A 17,279-nucleotide genomic window follows, 5' to 3' on the forward strand; every position below is an offset into this window, starting at 1 on the left:
AGACCACTGTTCCATGTACTTTTTCAGTAGGCGCTTACTAATATTTTTATGGCCACAAAGAAATAGTTTATAAAGCTATAATCAACCATTTGGATGACCAACAACTTTAAATGTAGAAATTTAGAAATAGTCAAAACTTGGACACCTGACCACGAGCTTGTTGGATTTTGCATTGTGAAACCACCTGTATTTAGAACTACTACAGTGTCCACAACTCTGTAATGGCTCTTTACAAGTGTGCCTTTGGGACATAAGAGCATTTGTAAGGTCAGGCAATGATGACCGGGCCCGCATCCAACATTCCAATTCATCTCGAGATGTTTAATAGGGCTAAGGTTAATGAGCCTTCCCAAAAACTGCTGCCATGAAACTTGAAGCTTATAATTTGTTTTACATTATTAATTTTATACATCTGTTATAAATCTCAATAATTTGAATGTGTCCGCATACTTTTGTAGATAGAGTGTATTTTTAAAATTCATGTTCCTGGAGTGCCAATAGAAATATGATATTAAAATAACATGACCTCTATGTTATCTTTTCAGCTATAACAACAGCCACTCTATTTACAGAACTTGCAGTGGGAATTTGTGCCCATTCAGTCAAACAAGCATTAGTATGGCTGGGCATTGATGTTGGTTAAAAAAAGCCCATGAAGCTCATAAACAGTTGATGTTCTAGTTTATTCCAAAGCTGTTTAGTGGGGCTGAGGTCAGGGTCTCTGTGCAGGCCAGTGGAGTTTCTTTAAACCAAGCTTTTCTTCATGTTTTATAGAGCTTGGTTTGTGTGCATGGGCACAGTTGTGCACAAACAGGTAAGGACCTTCCATAAACTGTTGCTTCAAAGCTGGAGGCATATCAGATTTCTTTATATAATTGATTTATTACACCTGTTAGTAGTTGTTGTGGCTGAAACACATGAATTCAAAAATTAAAAGGCTTGTCCTTATAGTGTATTTAAAGCTTATTAAAGAGTAATTCTGTCTGTATAAAATATTTCTGACTTGTATATTCCTGAATATTTCCGTACAACTATATACACCCATAAAACTATATACAGTATAAATATATAAAGAAATGACCTCTATGCTGAATAAACTTTTATATCAGACGAGTTTGGAGCAAATATTTTCAGTGTAATAATTAGGTACAGTGTTTTTCTGAACCATGGATAGAAAAGGCCGTATATGATCGGGTTTAAAGTGGAATTAATGTAACCCAACCATACAAACACATCAAACAGTACCAGAGGGGTGGCAAAATGAATGTAAGGATCTATAAGAGAGGTAAGAAAAAACGGCATCCAGCATAAATTAAAAGCACCTACGACGATCCCCAGTGTTTTCGCCGCTTTGTTCTCATGTTTTACCTTCTGTGAAAACGTCAGGTCACTCCTGCCCTGTTTGGTGCCCTCAATTTTCCTTGCATGCTTTCTTGAAATGAAAAATATCTGAGTGTACAGACAAACCATGATGCAGCACGGCACCATGAAACCTATAACTATACTCAAAACAGCCCAGACTGCGTTCATCACGAGTACACAACTACCCAAGCAACCTTCAGGAGCAACATGCTCGTCTGCGCTTTCCATATTTGCATTTGTATACAGGACAGTGTAAGTATAAACAGCAGCAGCGGCCCAGCTCACGGCTGCCATCACCCCTGCAACACGTATGGTCACTCTAGTTGGGTACTGAAGTGGGTAGCACACAGCCTGATAACGATCTGCAGCGATAGATATCAGGTGAAAGATGGACGTACCCGTGAGTAACATGTCGAAACTCGAGTGCCAAAAGCAAAAGTCTTTACCAAAGTACCAGCAACCATCCACAGATCTGATTGAGCTGTATGGCATGACCAGAAGTCCCAGAAGCAGATCTGTTAAAGCCAGAGACATCACCAGGATGTTAGTAGGTTTGTGAAGTTGTTTAAAATGAGCTATAGAGACGATCACCACAAAGTTCCCAAAAATGGTGATGACCATCGCCAACACCAGTAATAAATAAAACACAGTTCGAGTCGCCACATGGTAGGAATTTTTCACACAGGATGCGTTAGATTCAGGATAACAATATTCTGCTTCTTCCGCTACAGAAGTGACAGCAAATGGCATGCTGAAACATGAAGCCACCTGGCGAGCAGTCTCATACAGCCACGTATGAAACGATCCTCACTTTGCATGATGCCAGTAATTATACTTGTTTTCTGGTCGACCAGGGGAACCAACTGGGAGACGCTAGTCCAATAACAAAGTGACTTTCAACTTTAAACAACAGGAGACTAAAATGATGTCATGCAAATTCTGACTTTTCTGAATTCTGTGTAAACATGAATTAAAGTTTGTACACCAATCAGGCATAACATTAAAACCACCTCATTGTTTCTACACTCACTGTCCAATTTATCAGCTCCACTTACCATATAGAAGCACTTTGTAGTTCTACAATTACTGACTGTAGTCCATCTGTTTCTCTGCATGCTTTGTTGGCCCCCTTTCATGCTGTTCTTCAATGGTCATTATTTGGGTGGTGGATCATTCTCAATACTGCAGTGACACTAACGTGGTGGTGGTGTGTTACTTTGTGTTGTGCTGGTATGAGTGGATCAGACACAGCAGCGCTGCTGGAGTTTTTAAACACCTCACTGTCACTGCTGGACTGAGAATAGTCCACCAACTAAAAACATCCAGCCATCAGCGCCTCGTAGTCAGCATCCTGTGACCACTGATGAAGGTCTAGAAGATGAGCGACTATATCAGCAGCAATAGATGAGCGATCGTCTCTGACTTTACATCTACCAGCTAGGTAGGAGTGTCTATTAGAGTGGACAGTGAGTGGACACGGTATTTGAAAACTCCAGCAGCGCTGCTGTGTCTGATTCACTCATACCAGCACAACACACACTAACACACCACCACCATGTCAGTGTCACTGCAGTGCTGAGAATCATTCACCACCTAAATAATACATGCTCTGTGGTGGTCCTGTGGGGGTCCTGACCATTAAAGAACAGGGTGAAAGCAGGCTATAAAGTATGCAGAGAAACTGATGGACTACAGTCAGTAATTGTAGAACTAAAAAGTGTTTCTATATGGTAAGTGGAGCTGATAAAATGGACAGTGAGTGTGGAAACAAGGAGGTGGTTTTAATGTTATGGCTGATCTGTGTATTTACAAATTACAACAAAGTTGATCAGTGAAAACAAGTAAAAAAAAGATTTAAGATAATTAACAAATCTCAGATTCTTCGTTTTGTTGCGTTTTACAAAACGTCCCAACTTTTCTGGAATGCATTCAAGCAGCATAAACTTTTACATTAGATGAATTCGGAGCAAAGATTTTCAAAGTAACAATGAGGTACAGTGTTTTTCTGAACCATGGATAAAAGAGGCCGTATATGATGGGGTTCAGGGTGGAATTGATGTAACCTAACCATACAAACACATCATAAACAACCGGAGGGGTGGAGAAGTTAAATAAAGAATCAACAACCGATGTCAGAAAACACGGCATCCAGCATAAATTAAATGCCCCAACAACAATACCAAGCGTTCTCGCTGCTTTGTTCTCATGTTTCACCTTTTGAGAGATCTTGTGTAAGATCATGTTGGTTCTAGTCTGTGCCGCTGCTTCCATTTTTCTTGCATGCTTTCTGGAAATAAAAAATATTTTAGCATACAGCAAGATCATTACACAGCACGGCAACACGTAGGCTAAAAGTGAACTCAAAACAGCCCACAGTGCATTAATCAGAAAGCTACAGTTTCCCAAACAACTAGAAGATGAAATAAGATCATTTGTCCTGGAAAGCATGACACTGAGCGAATACACCGCTGAAATGGTCCAACTCAGAGCTGCCATGAGCAAAGCAACAGCTATCGTGATTGTTGTTGGGTACTGAAGCGGACGGCACACGGCTTCGTACCGGTCTGTAGCGATACAAATCAGATGAAAGATTGAAGCACAGGTGAGGAACATGTCAAAAGTCAAGTGCACAAAGCAGAAGCTTTTGCCGTAGTACCAGCAACCATTCACAGATCTGATCATAGCAAACGGCATGACAATGAGTCCCATAAGTAGATCCACCAGAGCCAGAGACATCACCAAAATGTTAGTAGGTGTGTGAAGTTGTTTAAAATGAGCTATAGAGATGATCACCACAAAGTTTCCTAAAATTGTAACAGCCATCGCCAACGCCAGCAAAAAATATAAGACAGTCTGAGTCCCCACATGGTAGGAATTTTTCACACAAGATGCATTTGATTCAGGATAACAATATTCTGTCTCTATGAAAGCTGCATTAAAGGCTTCTAGCATCCTTCTTACATGAAGATCTCTGCTGAGCCGTGTATGACACCATCTCCACTTTGCACAGCGCCAGTAATTATACTTTTTTTGGGTCGACCAAGGAGACAAACTGGGAGATGCCAGTCCAATAACAAAGTGACTTTCAACCTTGAACAACAGGGGACTAAAATGATGTCATGCACCATCAAGTCAGCATGAATTAAAAGTTCAAACCCTATACAGCTAAAAGTATGTAAACACCTGACCATAAGCTTGATGGACATCCCGATCAAAACTATGTGCATTAATATTGAGACTCGCCATTTGGCTATAACAGTGTTCACTCTACTATCAAAGCTTTCCACTATATTTTAAGTCTGTGGGAATTGATGCTTATTCAGTCAAAAGAGCATTTGTTAGGTTAGAAATGATGTTGAATGACAAGGCCTAGCTCATGATGGATGTTCATTAAGACTGAGGTGAGGCCACTGGAGTTCCTGCACACTGTAGGCCTTGTGCACAGGGACACAGTCATGCTGGAACTAAAAAACTGGTGTTACAAAACTGGTAGCATATAAGAAGAGTGGAGGCTGTGATAGTTGTCGGGTTGAGGGAGTGTATTAATGCCCATGATTTTGGAATGGTACGTTAACTGATATCATGGTCAGTTGTTCACATACAGTGTACGTTCATTGTTTATATTCACTTTAACTTCACATACACATTGTGCTAATTATTATGAATAAACCAAATTAATAAAGTATTTAGATACTAAACTCATATAAAACTACTAATATAAAGGATACATAGAAATAAAGTTCTAGATTACATCTGGTTATTAATAATGAAAGATCATCATTTGAGTAGAACTTTAACATTCCTGTCAGTACAACCAATTTCATCATCCACAAGTGAAGAGTTCATGGGACCACAAATAGTCCTTGGACAGGAGCAGATTCCTGTTAAAAAAATCTGGTTTCATGATTAAAACTGGGATATTTAGTTTCATGTGCTCGTCAAGTAATTGATAATCAATGTAAATTACAAAAACACAATCAAACTGAAATATTTAGCAATATTAAACTCAGCCAGGCCTAATCTGGCCTAACTACTGTAAATTAATAACATTAAAACGTTATGATGAACACTGCTTAATGTAGAATAATTGCATTTAAATTATCGTAATTTTAAACATTCAGTTTTGTTAATAAACGTACATGTGATTCATAATATTTGTTTATTCAGTCTGGAACTAAATCTTATTTATCTCAAATAAAGACCCACTTTCATCATGTCATCTTAAAATTCCAACAACATTTGACTAGTTAGTAGTTTAACTGAATTTTTAACACTAGAACCCAGGTCTCTGTGTAAGCCACCAGGTCTGTAGCAGATTTCACTCTTCATAATATTCCTGATTACTGTAAAACACTGGTGTTGTTTATTTACATGAAATATCAGTTTTTTGAAGACCAAAAGCTTGACAAATACCATATGAGTCCCAAACATAACATTAGGAACTTTAACTTCTCTATTCATAATTCAACTCTATCAGGATCCAAAAATATGTTGTTTTTAATGTGCAGCATAAACTTTTATATCAGACGAGTTTGGAGCAAATATTTTAAGTGTGAGAATGAGGTACAGTGTTTTTCTGAACCATGGATAGAAAAGGCCGTATATAATGGGGTTCAAAGTGGAATTGATGTAACCCAACCATACAAACAGTTCATAGATAACTCCGGGAGTGGCAAAATCATAAATCGGATCAATAACAGAAGCAATAAAATATGGCATCCAGCATAAATTAAACGCTCCTACGACGATCCCCAGAGTTTTTGCTGCTTTTTTCTCGTGCTTCATTTTTTGTGAAATCTTGTTTACATTTGTATCGGGTCTGCTCTGCTTTGTGACCTCTAGTTTTCTTGCATGCTTTTCAGAAACTAAAAATATTTGAGAGTACAGACCGATCATGACCAAGACCGGCAAAATAAAGAAGAATGACGTGCTCACAGAAGCACATGTCATGTTGACCAGAAAAAAACAGTTTCCAAAGCAGTCTATGGAGGCAAGGTAGTCTTCCAAACCTTGCTCATTCGCTTTCAAACCAACAACACTGAAAGCATACAATGACGCTAAAGCCCAGCTCAGAGCTGCCATGACCCACGCCACAGGTAGAGTTATTCTGGTGGGGTACTGAAGTGGATGGCACACAGCATGATATCGATCGGTGGCGATGAAAATCAGATGAAATATGGATGCACCTGTAAAGAGAAAGTCAAAACTCGAGTGCCAAAAGCAGTATTCATCACCAAAGTACCAGCAACCGTCCACAGATCTGACCATGCTGAAGGGCATGACAGTGAGTCCCAGCAGTAGATCCACCAGAGCCAGAGACATCACCAAAATATTAGTAGGTGTCTGAAGTTGTTTGAAATGACCTATAGAGATGATGACCACAGAGTTCCCTAAAATCGTTACGGCCATTGCTAACACCAGTAAGAAATACAGAACAGATTTAGCCTCCACAGAAAGAGAGGTTTTAACACAGGAGACATTGGATTGAGGATAACAGTACTCTAATACATCTGCTTCTTCTAGTGAAGATGAATTCAGAGCTTCCATCGTCCTTTCACATAAAACGTAAAACGTTGTGACTCGTTCTTCATCTGCAGCCTCAAACAGTGGAATATGAAATGACACGCTGAGACATTATATTTGTTTCCTGGTTCATGAAAGCAACCAACTGGGAGACAGAAACTCCAATAGAAACAAAGATACTTCCCATTTAGAAAAAAAAAACGATTAACTAATTTAGGAACCTGTTGCTATGCAAACATGTTTTTACATTATCTACTAGATGATCCATAAACATCTGGAATAATATAAAGAACCACGATATTTCCCTATACAAAGCTGTCAAATTAAATTCTTGAAAATAATATTGTGAGGTTCAAATGTCTGATGTGGACAACTGATCATGAGCTTGTTGGGCATTCTTAAACCAGGAATATGAATTCATATGGATCCTTTGAGGCTATAACAGGCTATAATTTATTTTGTATAATTTTTTAAGTAATTGTAACTTTTTAGATAATAGAAAAATAGAATTTATTTTATATATTTAAAGTTTTTCATCTGTTTGGGACATTGTAGCCTTGTGGTTAAGGTACTGGACTAGTAATCAGAACGCCACCGGTTCAAGCCCCACCACTGCCGGTTTGCCCTTGTTGGGCCCTTGAGCAAGGCCCTTAACCCTCAATTGCTTAGACTGGATACTGTCACAGTACTGTAAGTCACTTTGGATAAAAAAAAGCTAAATGCTGAAAATGTAAATGTTTGTCATAGATGTGGCTGAAACACCTGAAGTAATTAGAAGGGATGTCTATCTTCTTTGGTCATATTGAATTTATTCTTTGTAAGTAGATTTTATTTTTATTTGTACAAATCCCATTTCTGGATTCTTTATTGAACTGACAAACATGTTTTCATTGATGAACTACATTGTATTTTGTAAATATAAACACATTTCCAAATGGATGCCTAAAATAAACTCTAAAAAGTTGGGACGGGGCAAAATAAGAGTGAAAAGTTAATAAAATATTGAAGTTACAGTGTTTTGAAACATTTCTTAATAAGTAAGTGAATTAGTAATAGGTGGTGGAATCATAATTGAGTATAAATGGCTTAACACGCTCAACACGCTCTGCCAAACTTTGTGGGAGAATTACCAATCCAGTGAAAAAGAACATTTCATCCCTAAAACATAATCACAAATAAAAAGAATTCACGGAATTGAGAGAATGTGTCGGGCAGGGCCGAAATCACTCTTGAATGACCTGTGTACAAAGCAAAGCCTATGAATACATGGTTCAGCTCCAGCTGCTGATCTGAAAGGTGCTGATCTCAGCACCTTTGGGATGAATTGGAACATCACATTTACATTTTCAGCATTTAGCAGACGCTTTTATCCAAAGCGACTTACACAATGAGCAATTGAGGGTTAAGGGCCTTGCTCAGGGACCCAACAGTGGCAACTTGGTGGTGGCGGGGCTTGAACCGGCAACCTTCTGTTTACTAGTCCAGTACCTTAACCACTGAGCTATCACTGGCCCCACAAGCTTACATGTATCACATGTAAGCTTTCTAAATAAACACAAATTCCCACAACATTATGTGAAAAGCTTTTTCAGAATAGTGGAGACTGTCACAGCTGCAGAACTTATTATTAAACGTTTTTAAAATAAGATGCCCAACAAGCTGATGGTCAGGTCGATCAGGTGTGCACATATTTTTGGCCAAATAGAGTAACTGATTACTGACCTTGAATGCCCTAACGTAATGATGTAATGTTTGTTTTTACTGGCATCTAGGATAATGCTTAAGAGACCAGTTATCACCTCTGACTTTTAATGATGGAGGATCTCTCACAGGTATCCAAGTAATCAAAGGTGTTAAAAACACGATCTTATTGTTCTCACACCTTCAACTCATTTGCTTTGTTGTCTTTTCCAGTCTAATGAATGATTAGAAAAACAATAATTACAGTGTTTAGGTCAGTCAGAGAACAAAAAAGGCCTTTGACCTCCTCGATTGGTGGAATGTGCAGAAGTGCAGAATAAAACTGTTTGGTTTTAAAACATCAAAGGTTTGTTTTATATTTTCTTCTGATCGCCAACCACCATCTCATGCATGAAATACTGTACATGTTAAACAAGAAACAAATTATTCTCCACATTTGAAGCCATCAGTTTTTTTTTATTTCAACTGCCTTTAAATAAGTCCCTTCAAATAACCATATGGAGGAAAACACTAGACTGAAGTAACTTCAACCACTCATGCAAGCACCATGACCAGACAGCAGGCAATGAGGTGGTAGTCTGGCCAGCCTTTTATCCATCACACATGGGCAATCATGCCAACCAGGTCAAGGGCATCTCTGACGTTCAAACCCATGTGTCAGATGTGGGCTAGTGGAACAGACTGCTTCACCATTTTCCAGATGTACACAGAGATATTAAGATCTGATTATAGTAGATTATTAATTAAAAACCTCATAGATGAAAATGTATCAGAATAATGCTGCTAATCAACCTGTTATGTTAAGCACTATTAAACAGGATTTTTTAAATTCACAATCACCTCATCATAATACTTTGAGCTAATATAATTGCTTTGTCTGATTCTACAAGCCTTGTACTTTGGTGCACTGACAAACAGTCAGGCCTCTTTTCTGCATTATGTTCATGCATTAATCACACAGTGTAGCCCAAATGCACGAGGGTCTGTATTCTGTATTCTGGCTTTTCCATTCTCTCCTGCAAAAGATCAGAATGGACAGAACAGCTCAGACATGCACATGCATGCCTTCCATAAGTTTGGATGTTTAAATATAAGGGAAACATTCTGCACCAACCATGCCAGCAAACCGAGCTTTACCACGCTCAGGTGATAAAAATAAATCCTAAATGAATAATATTAAATTATAAAGCCATAAGAAGTGATTATACTGTACTTCCAGGTTGTGCTGCAGGATTAAATAAAATAATTAGCATCCTATCATGCTCTGCAGCATAAAACCTTAATTTTGGATTCTGATGGCAGGAGGTAAAAATCTAATGCTTCTCTGCATTCTCCACAAGTGGATGTATGGCATACATCAAAAGAACTGTGCAGGCCTTAATGCTTTACCTGTCTAGTTAAGGTATCTTGCTGGTATGGCACTGGTCTGAGAAAAGGGTCAAATAAAATTAATACTTACTTACTTTTGATTGCATAAATAATAAGATAATTTATTTTTATCCTAATGTGACTGGTATTTGTCAGGATAACAGTACCCTCATTCACAGCGCAAGAAGAGTCACAGGATGGTTTGATGAGTGTGTAAATGATATGATTTACTGACATGATATAAATCTAAAATATAAATTGTATTCACATCAGATCTTAAAACAGTCGGGACATACTGGACAGCACTCTCAGGGAGGTACGATGATTTAGAACAACCCAGTGGTCAAAAATGTATTACTTTCCACGTCTTGATTAAACTTAAATTTCAAAAAAACACTTTTTATTTAGCAAAAGAATATTTCTTTTGTACAATACATGTCAGAGATGTTGAATTCTTCACAGTGGTCCTCTGAAGCATTTAATGCACACAATTTCAATCATCTTTTAATAATGTAATGATAATATTAGAGCTGTTTAAATAGTAGGAATGTCCTGTTTCATTTTTTTTATTGTTGATAGAATCATCTGCTAATTTCGGTTCCTGATCTGATACTGATCAGTGGATTGATTAGATCTGATAACGATGTTGTTTTAAATGTCATTTCATTTTCATTACATTTATATTTTTGAGATTTAGCAGACGCTTTTATCCAGAGCGACTTACAGTACTGTGACATTATACAGTCTGAGCAATTGGGGGTTAAGGGCCTTGCTCAAGAACAGTGGCAACCTGGCAGTTGTGGGGCTTGAACCGGCGACTTTTCAATTGCTAGTGCAGTACCTTATGGATATTTAAAAGGTTTCAGGTCTAAAAATTATTATTTAATTTTTAATGACATTTCCAGGATGGTGGGAACGTTTTGAACCTTTACATCTGTTTACAAAACATTTAAAATAATTTGTGCCATAATATTGATTCCTAACTACACCACACAGCCAAAAGTATGTGCACACCTGACTAGTAACATGTCAAAAAGTGTAAAAAACTTAAAACCACACACATTAAAATCGGGTATGCTTAAATTTGTGCCCATTCAGTTTCAGGCCTGGCTTACAATCAACATTCCAATTCAACCCAAAGGTATATGGTAAGGTTAAAGGTTTTAGGCTCTGTGCAGGCCACTGGAGGTCCTTCACCCCAAAGTCATCAAGTCATGTTTTTACGGACTTTGCTTTGTTTACAGGGTCATGCTGGAACAGAAAACAACCTTTCCCAAACCATTGTCAAAAAGGTAGCATATCATTGTAAAATTGGTTTTACAAGCATACACTTGTGAGGAAGCGTGGCTGAAACACTTGAACTAAATAATTTTACACACAATCTACTGTATTATACTAACGCTACAAAGGATTTCATGCACACTTGCCAATAACAAAGAACACAATTATCAAGAACATTTCACATCACAGCGTCAAGTGTCCTGTGTTTAGATGGAACACATATTTTGATATAATGATTTTAAATGCTCTCTGAAACCGGGGATAAAAGAAGCCATAGACCAAGGGGTTACATGTAGAATTGAGGTACCCAAACCACACCAGAGCATCAAAAACATCAACAGGGGTGGAGAAGTCCAAGAATGGATCAGCTATGGTGGCAACAAAGAACGGCAGCCAACACAGCAGAAAAATCCCCATCACAATGCCGAGAGTCTTAGCCGCTTTCTTCTCTCTCTGTTCGGATGAATGCTTTTTTATTTCAGATGCGTTACCCATGGTGACCCTGGCTTGTTTTTTAGCAACATGAAATATCTTCAAATACAAACAGCTCATGACACTCCCTGGAACAAAAAATGCCACAAGGGCAACGACAACTGCCCACTGTTTGTTAAAAATCAGGATGCAGTTTCCAACACAGGAATTTAGCATCAGGAGGCTCTCCAAACCTGCAAGATTCACATCAGACAGAACAACTCCAAAGCTAAACGAGAACGAAAAGAGCCAAATGATGGTGATTCCCCCAACCACCATGTCATTCGTCACCTTCATCTTATAACTCAGAGGATCGGTAATGGCTATGAACCTGTCGATGGAAACCAAACACAGGTGCAGAATAGAGACGATACTCAGCGTCATGTCCAGACTGGAATGGATTTTACAAAAAATGTCTTCCAGGAACCAGCAGCCTTCCACCCACCTGACCATACTGAACGGCATGATCATAGAGCCCAGCAAAGAGTCCACGACAGCCAGCGAGAGGATGATGAAGTTGGTTGGAGAATGCAGCTGTCTGAAATGTGAAATTGTGATAATCACGAGCAGGTTCCCCAAAACGGTCATGAGAACAGTAGGAAGCATTAAGATGTACATGACCACTCGAACCGCAAAGAAACGAGGCTTTCGGAGGCAGGAGGCAGGCTCATGTGGGAAGCAGAGAAGTGCATTGTTCACATTATGGCTGGAATTTGTAAAAATGATTTCCATCTCCATTTTGGAATGCGTTTTTATATAAAATACTAAAATAATAATAATAATAATAATAGCTGGATAACAGATTACACAATATAGAAAAATCAAAAACCAGAACAATGTACCATTGCTAAGATTATTAAAATATAAAGTACATAGCACCACATAGTGCTCTGTCATCTACACCTACAAGGGTCTTAGCAGAATCACTTTGTCTTAAATATATTTTGGTTATTAACGAGACATCACCACTTCACCAATAGGGAAGCTTTAACATGACATCATTACAACGCCAAATTATTATTGGCTATGTCTAAACTTTCTTTGTTTGACTGTTATATGGTCCAGTGGTGTAAATGCCACCCACATTATCCAGTTGCCCAATTTTACACTGCAGTCCATTCTAAATGGATTGTGACCATTCCTTTACCCCTCCAAGGTACTCTGATTACTGTAGCTTTGAAGGGTTTTTTATTGAAAGGTTTAAAAATTGTTGATCAATTACGGCACACATTCTTTTCTCTCATGACAGAAACACAATCAGAGCCATTACATACATGCCAAGTCTGATTACAAAATGTTATTAGACAGCCGACAGGGCAAGCAGAGACCTGCTGACCTAATAATTGGTCCATTTATAAAAAATAAAAAAAAATGCTCCTAAACATCAACAGAAAATGCTTACCCACAAGCTCGTACACCAGTGTTTCTCAAACCTGGGGTTAGAACCCAACATAAGGACTTCTAAGATGCTGCTGGAGTTTCAGAACATTTAAAAAAAAATCAATGACATAAGGTCCAGGCAGATAAAGTCCACTTTTAAAAATGCCACAGTCTTCCTAAAGGGTCAAGCCAATATTCGGAGAAATATGCCATTATTAACAATACTGCACTGAAACAATAGCATGCAAGGTAAGAAGTGGAATTCTGACAAAATCATAAAAACATTGGAGCCCCTAAAATTGAGGGTCACTGGTCCCAAAAGGTTGAGTCCTTAAACAACACACTGGTAAAGCAGAGGCAGAATAGTAAATAAAGCTGGGTTTAACGAAAGTTGGTGACTCAAACATTTTAAAAGACAAAGAAAATGCTCCTCTAACTGGAAATCCTTACAGGGAAAGCTGAGACAGTCTATCCAACCCAAGTTGCATTAAAACATTAATAAAGTTGCAATAATTTACTTTTAAATTAGATTATCAACATACAGCTATAGTACTCGATAAAATCAAACGATCATTTGTGATATGGGACTAAAAATCCTGTCTTATTCCAGTTCTTTGCAAAGATGTGCATTGGGGTGGAGGTCAGGGCCTCATATAATTTTCATTATATAATTGATTTATTACACATTAGCAATTGTGGTGGCTGAAACACATTAATGCAAAAATCAGAAGGGGTGTCCCAATATTTTACCCATATAGTCTTTGACATCCTAATGCACTTGTACAGATCATTTTGTAAAGCTCACCAGTCTTAATTAATTATGTTCGTTAAATTATGGTTTGTATAAACTATAAGCCTAAAACTATATATGTAGACCCCTTAGTCAAGGGTCCTGACCATAAACCTATTTTATATCCCATTCCAAAACCATAACCATTGTTTACATAGTCAACCCAGCTTTTGCGACTATAAAATTCTTTATTCTTTTAGAACGGCTTTACACCCATTCATTCAGAAAGACATTTGTGGCCAGACACTGATGTTGGATGAGAAGGCCTGCCTCACCACCAGCATTACAATTAACCCCAAAGGTGTTCCTTGTGGTTGAGGCCACATCAAACTTGGCAACCTTGTCTGTATGGAAGACATTTCGGACAGGAGCATGCTGGGACAAGAAAAGGCCTTTTCCAAAATTAGGTCAAAAGTACATAATTGGTTGATAATTATAAGAAGTTCCATAAACTTTTGGCCATAAAGTGTATGTGTTGCATCATGAAAAAACACATCAGGTAATGTTTGTTTTTGCCAGCATCCAAAACCTGAGAGACCACTTATCACCTATCACATTTAATGCTCTTTAATCTCTTGAAGGTTTAATGAATCGACTAATGAAAGGTGTTGAAGATGTTAAAAACACAACACGTTAATGGCTTCACACGTTTATCTAATTCTGATCTTCTGAAACCAGAGACTAATTATCTGTCACTGATCTTACATTGTTGTTTAGTCTTCATATTTCCCTAATGATGAGTGTTATGTTGCATCATGCCGCACAGAACAACACACACAACAACAACACAGGAAGCAAAGCACCATGTTCTACAACCTGATCTGTCTGGGTTCAAATCAAACGTCATCTTGGCGGCCTTGTACCTACAGTGAAAAGTATGTTTTTTTGTTTTTATTAGGATTTTAACGTCATGTTTTACACACTTTGCTTACATTCATGACAGGAACGGTAGTTACTCATTACACAAGGTTTATCAGTTCACAAGGTTATATCGAACACAGTCATGGACAATTTAGTATCTCCAATTCACCTCACTTGTCTTTGTACTGTGGGAGGAAACCGGAGCACCCAGAGGAAACCCATGCAGACACGGGGAGAACATGAAAACTCCATACAGAAAGGACCCGGACCGCCCCACCTGGTAATCAAATCAGGACCTTCTTGCTGTTAGGCGACAGTGCTACCCACTTAGCCACCGTGCCGCCCGAGAGTATGTAATTTATGAGGTAGACTTACCCTGAATCTACACTCACTTACCATTAACAGTGTTTTACACAGAATTCCTAACAAACACTACCAAAATGAATATCTAGTATCTACATGAGTGAGCCAAAGTAGTCATTTTCAGCATTTAGCAGACACTTTTATCCAAAGCAACTCTACAGTATTGCAGTAAGCAATTGAGGGTTAAGGGCCTTGCTCAAGGGCCCAACAGTGGCAACCTGGCAGTGGTAGGGCTTGAACCCGCAACCTTCTGCTTACTAGTTTAGTACCTTAACCGCTAGGCTTCAACTTCCCCTACAATTTCTTTGGGAGTGAACCCTGCATGATCAGGTGTATTTTGGTGTATAAGCAGGAATAAATAGAAGAATAAACCTTAGAAAAGATGCCAGAATAATTAGTCAAATTATCATTTGTAGATGTATCTGCACACCAGTCAAAAGTATTTTAGGGAGAGGGTCGTAGGTTGTAGTCAGGAGTCAGAAGTATTTGCAGAAACACACTTGAAATAGTGCTTTGAGAAGCAGGAGACATATCTACAAGTAGCAGGAGAGTCAGACATATCTACAAGACCAGGTCAGGATAGGCAGAAGTATCTGTAGAAACAGAGCAAAATAATTTCCATTAGCCAGGTGTGTACAGAAGCCGGCTAAAATATCTGCAGAGTTTCTGCAGATGCAGGCCACAATAGACAGAAGTATCTCCAGAAGCAGGCCACAATAGACAGAAGTATCTGCAAAAGCAGGTCAGGATAGGCAGAAGTATCTGCAGAAGCAGGACAGGATAGCCAGAAGTATCTGCAGAAGCAGGTCAGGATAGGCAGAAGTATCTCCAGAGGCAGGCCAGGATTATAAGAAGTTTTTGCAGAAGCAGGCCAGGATAGACAGAAGTATCTGCAGAAGCAGGCCACGATAGGCAGAAGTATCTTTAGAAGCAGGCCACGATAGGCAGAAGTATCTTTAGAAGCAGGCCACGATAGGCAGACGTATCTGCAGAAGCAGGTCAGGATAGGCAGAAGTATCTGCAGAAGCAGGACAGGATAGGCAGAAGTATCTGCAGAAGCAGGACAGGATAGGCAGAAGTATCTGCAGAAGCAGGACAGGATAGGCAGAAGTATCTGCAGAAGCAGGTCAGGATAGGCAGAAGTATCTGCAGAAGCAGGACAGGATAGGCAGAAGTATCTGCAGAAGCAGGACAGGATAGGCAGAAGTATCTTTAGAAGCAGGACAGGATAGACAGAAGTATCTGCAGAAGCAGGACAGGTTAGGCAGAAGTATCTGCAGAAGCAGGTCAGGATAGGCAGAAGTATCTGCAGAAGCAGGTCAGGATAGGCAGAAGTATCTGCAGAAGCAGGACAGGATAGACAGAAGTATCTTTAGAAGCAGGACAGGATAGGCAGAAGTATCTTTAGAAGCAGGACAGGATAGACAGAAGTATCTTTAGAAGCAGGACAGGATAGACAGAAGTATCTGCAGAAGCAGGACAGGATAGACAGAAGTATCTTTAGAAGCAGGACAGGATAGATAGAAGTATCTGCAGAAGCAGGACAGGATAGGCAGAAGTATCTTTAGAAGCAGGACAGGATAGACAGAAGTATCTTTAGAAGCAGGACAGGATAGACAGAAGTATCTGCAGAAGCAGGACAGGATAGGCAGAAGTATCTGCAGTAGTAAGAACGAATAGGAGGTTGATATGATATGCTTTAAACTTTATGGCAACCGTTTAGGGAAAGTTCTTCCTGTTTTATGAGGACTGTTTGTAAAGATCTGTAAAAACATTGTTTATTAAGCTGATATAAAGACACTCCAAAAGCAGAGCAGTACAAAGCCCTGACTTCAAGCCCATTTAAACAAATCAGGCATTTTGGTTAGTGCTTTTAAGCTGTTGTTTCCACAGATGAGCAAAAGACTGTTATTGTCAAAAAAAGTGGAGAGGAGGAAAAACTGTTAATTATTGCCCATGGTTCTAAAATAGGATGTCCAACAAGTTCATGATCTGGTGTCCACATACTTTTGGCCACATAGTGTTTATACTAAATTTACTGACACTTATTCACACTTTTACCTGGCATGTTTCCTGCAATTAGAAACAAAGGTGATTTTTCATGCACATTGTGTGTAAGATTCATGTAGACCTTTATTATTGTCAGTATCCGACAGGAGGATGCTGTTGAGGAGGCTCA

The 17,279-nt window shown here is 38.8% G+C and overlaps 4 protein-coding genes across 4 annotated transcripts; all 4 read right to left on the reverse strand.

Moving 5' to 3' along the window:
* Window positions 1–1,083: 1,083 nt before the first annotated feature.
* On the reverse strand, window positions 1,084–2,112 carry LOC134320518 (trace amine-associated receptor 13c-like). Its single transcript, XM_063001930.1, has one exon. It carries the CDS (start codon window positions 2,110–2,112, stop codon window positions 1,084–1,086), a length of 1,029 nt encoding a protein of 342 aa, XP_062858000.1.
* Window positions 2,113–3,291: 1,179 nt separating this feature from the next.
* LOC134320519 (trace amine-associated receptor 13c-like) lies at window positions 3,292–4,314 on the reverse strand. Its single transcript, XM_063001931.1, has one exon. It carries the CDS (start codon window positions 4,312–4,314, stop codon window positions 3,292–3,294), a length of 1,023 nt encoding a protein of 340 aa, XP_062858001.1.
* A 1,545-nt stretch (window positions 4,315–5,859) lies between these two features.
* LOC134320522 (trace amine-associated receptor 13c-like) lies at window positions 5,860–6,909 on the reverse strand. The gene has a single exon (XM_063001934.1). It carries the CDS (start codon window positions 6,907–6,909, stop codon window positions 5,860–5,862), a length of 1,050 nt encoding a protein of 349 aa, XP_062858004.1.
* A 4,509-nt stretch (window positions 6,910–11,418) lies between these two features.
* LOC134320523 (trace amine-associated receptor 3-like) lies at window positions 11,419–12,438 on the reverse strand. The gene has a single exon (XM_063001935.1). It carries the CDS (start codon window positions 12,436–12,438, stop codon window positions 11,419–11,421), a length of 1,020 nt encoding a protein of 339 aa, XP_062858005.1.
* Between the last annotated feature and the right edge of the window lie 4,841 nt (window positions 12,439–17,279).

This window comes from Trichomycterus rosablanca, chromosome 9 (genome assembly GCF_030014385.1).
Source record: "Trichomycterus rosablanca isolate fTriRos1 chromosome 9, fTriRos1.hap1, whole genome shotgun sequence".
Lineage (NCBI taxonomy): Eukaryota > Metazoa > Chordata > Actinopteri > Siluriformes > Trichomycteridae > Trichomycterus > Trichomycterus rosablanca.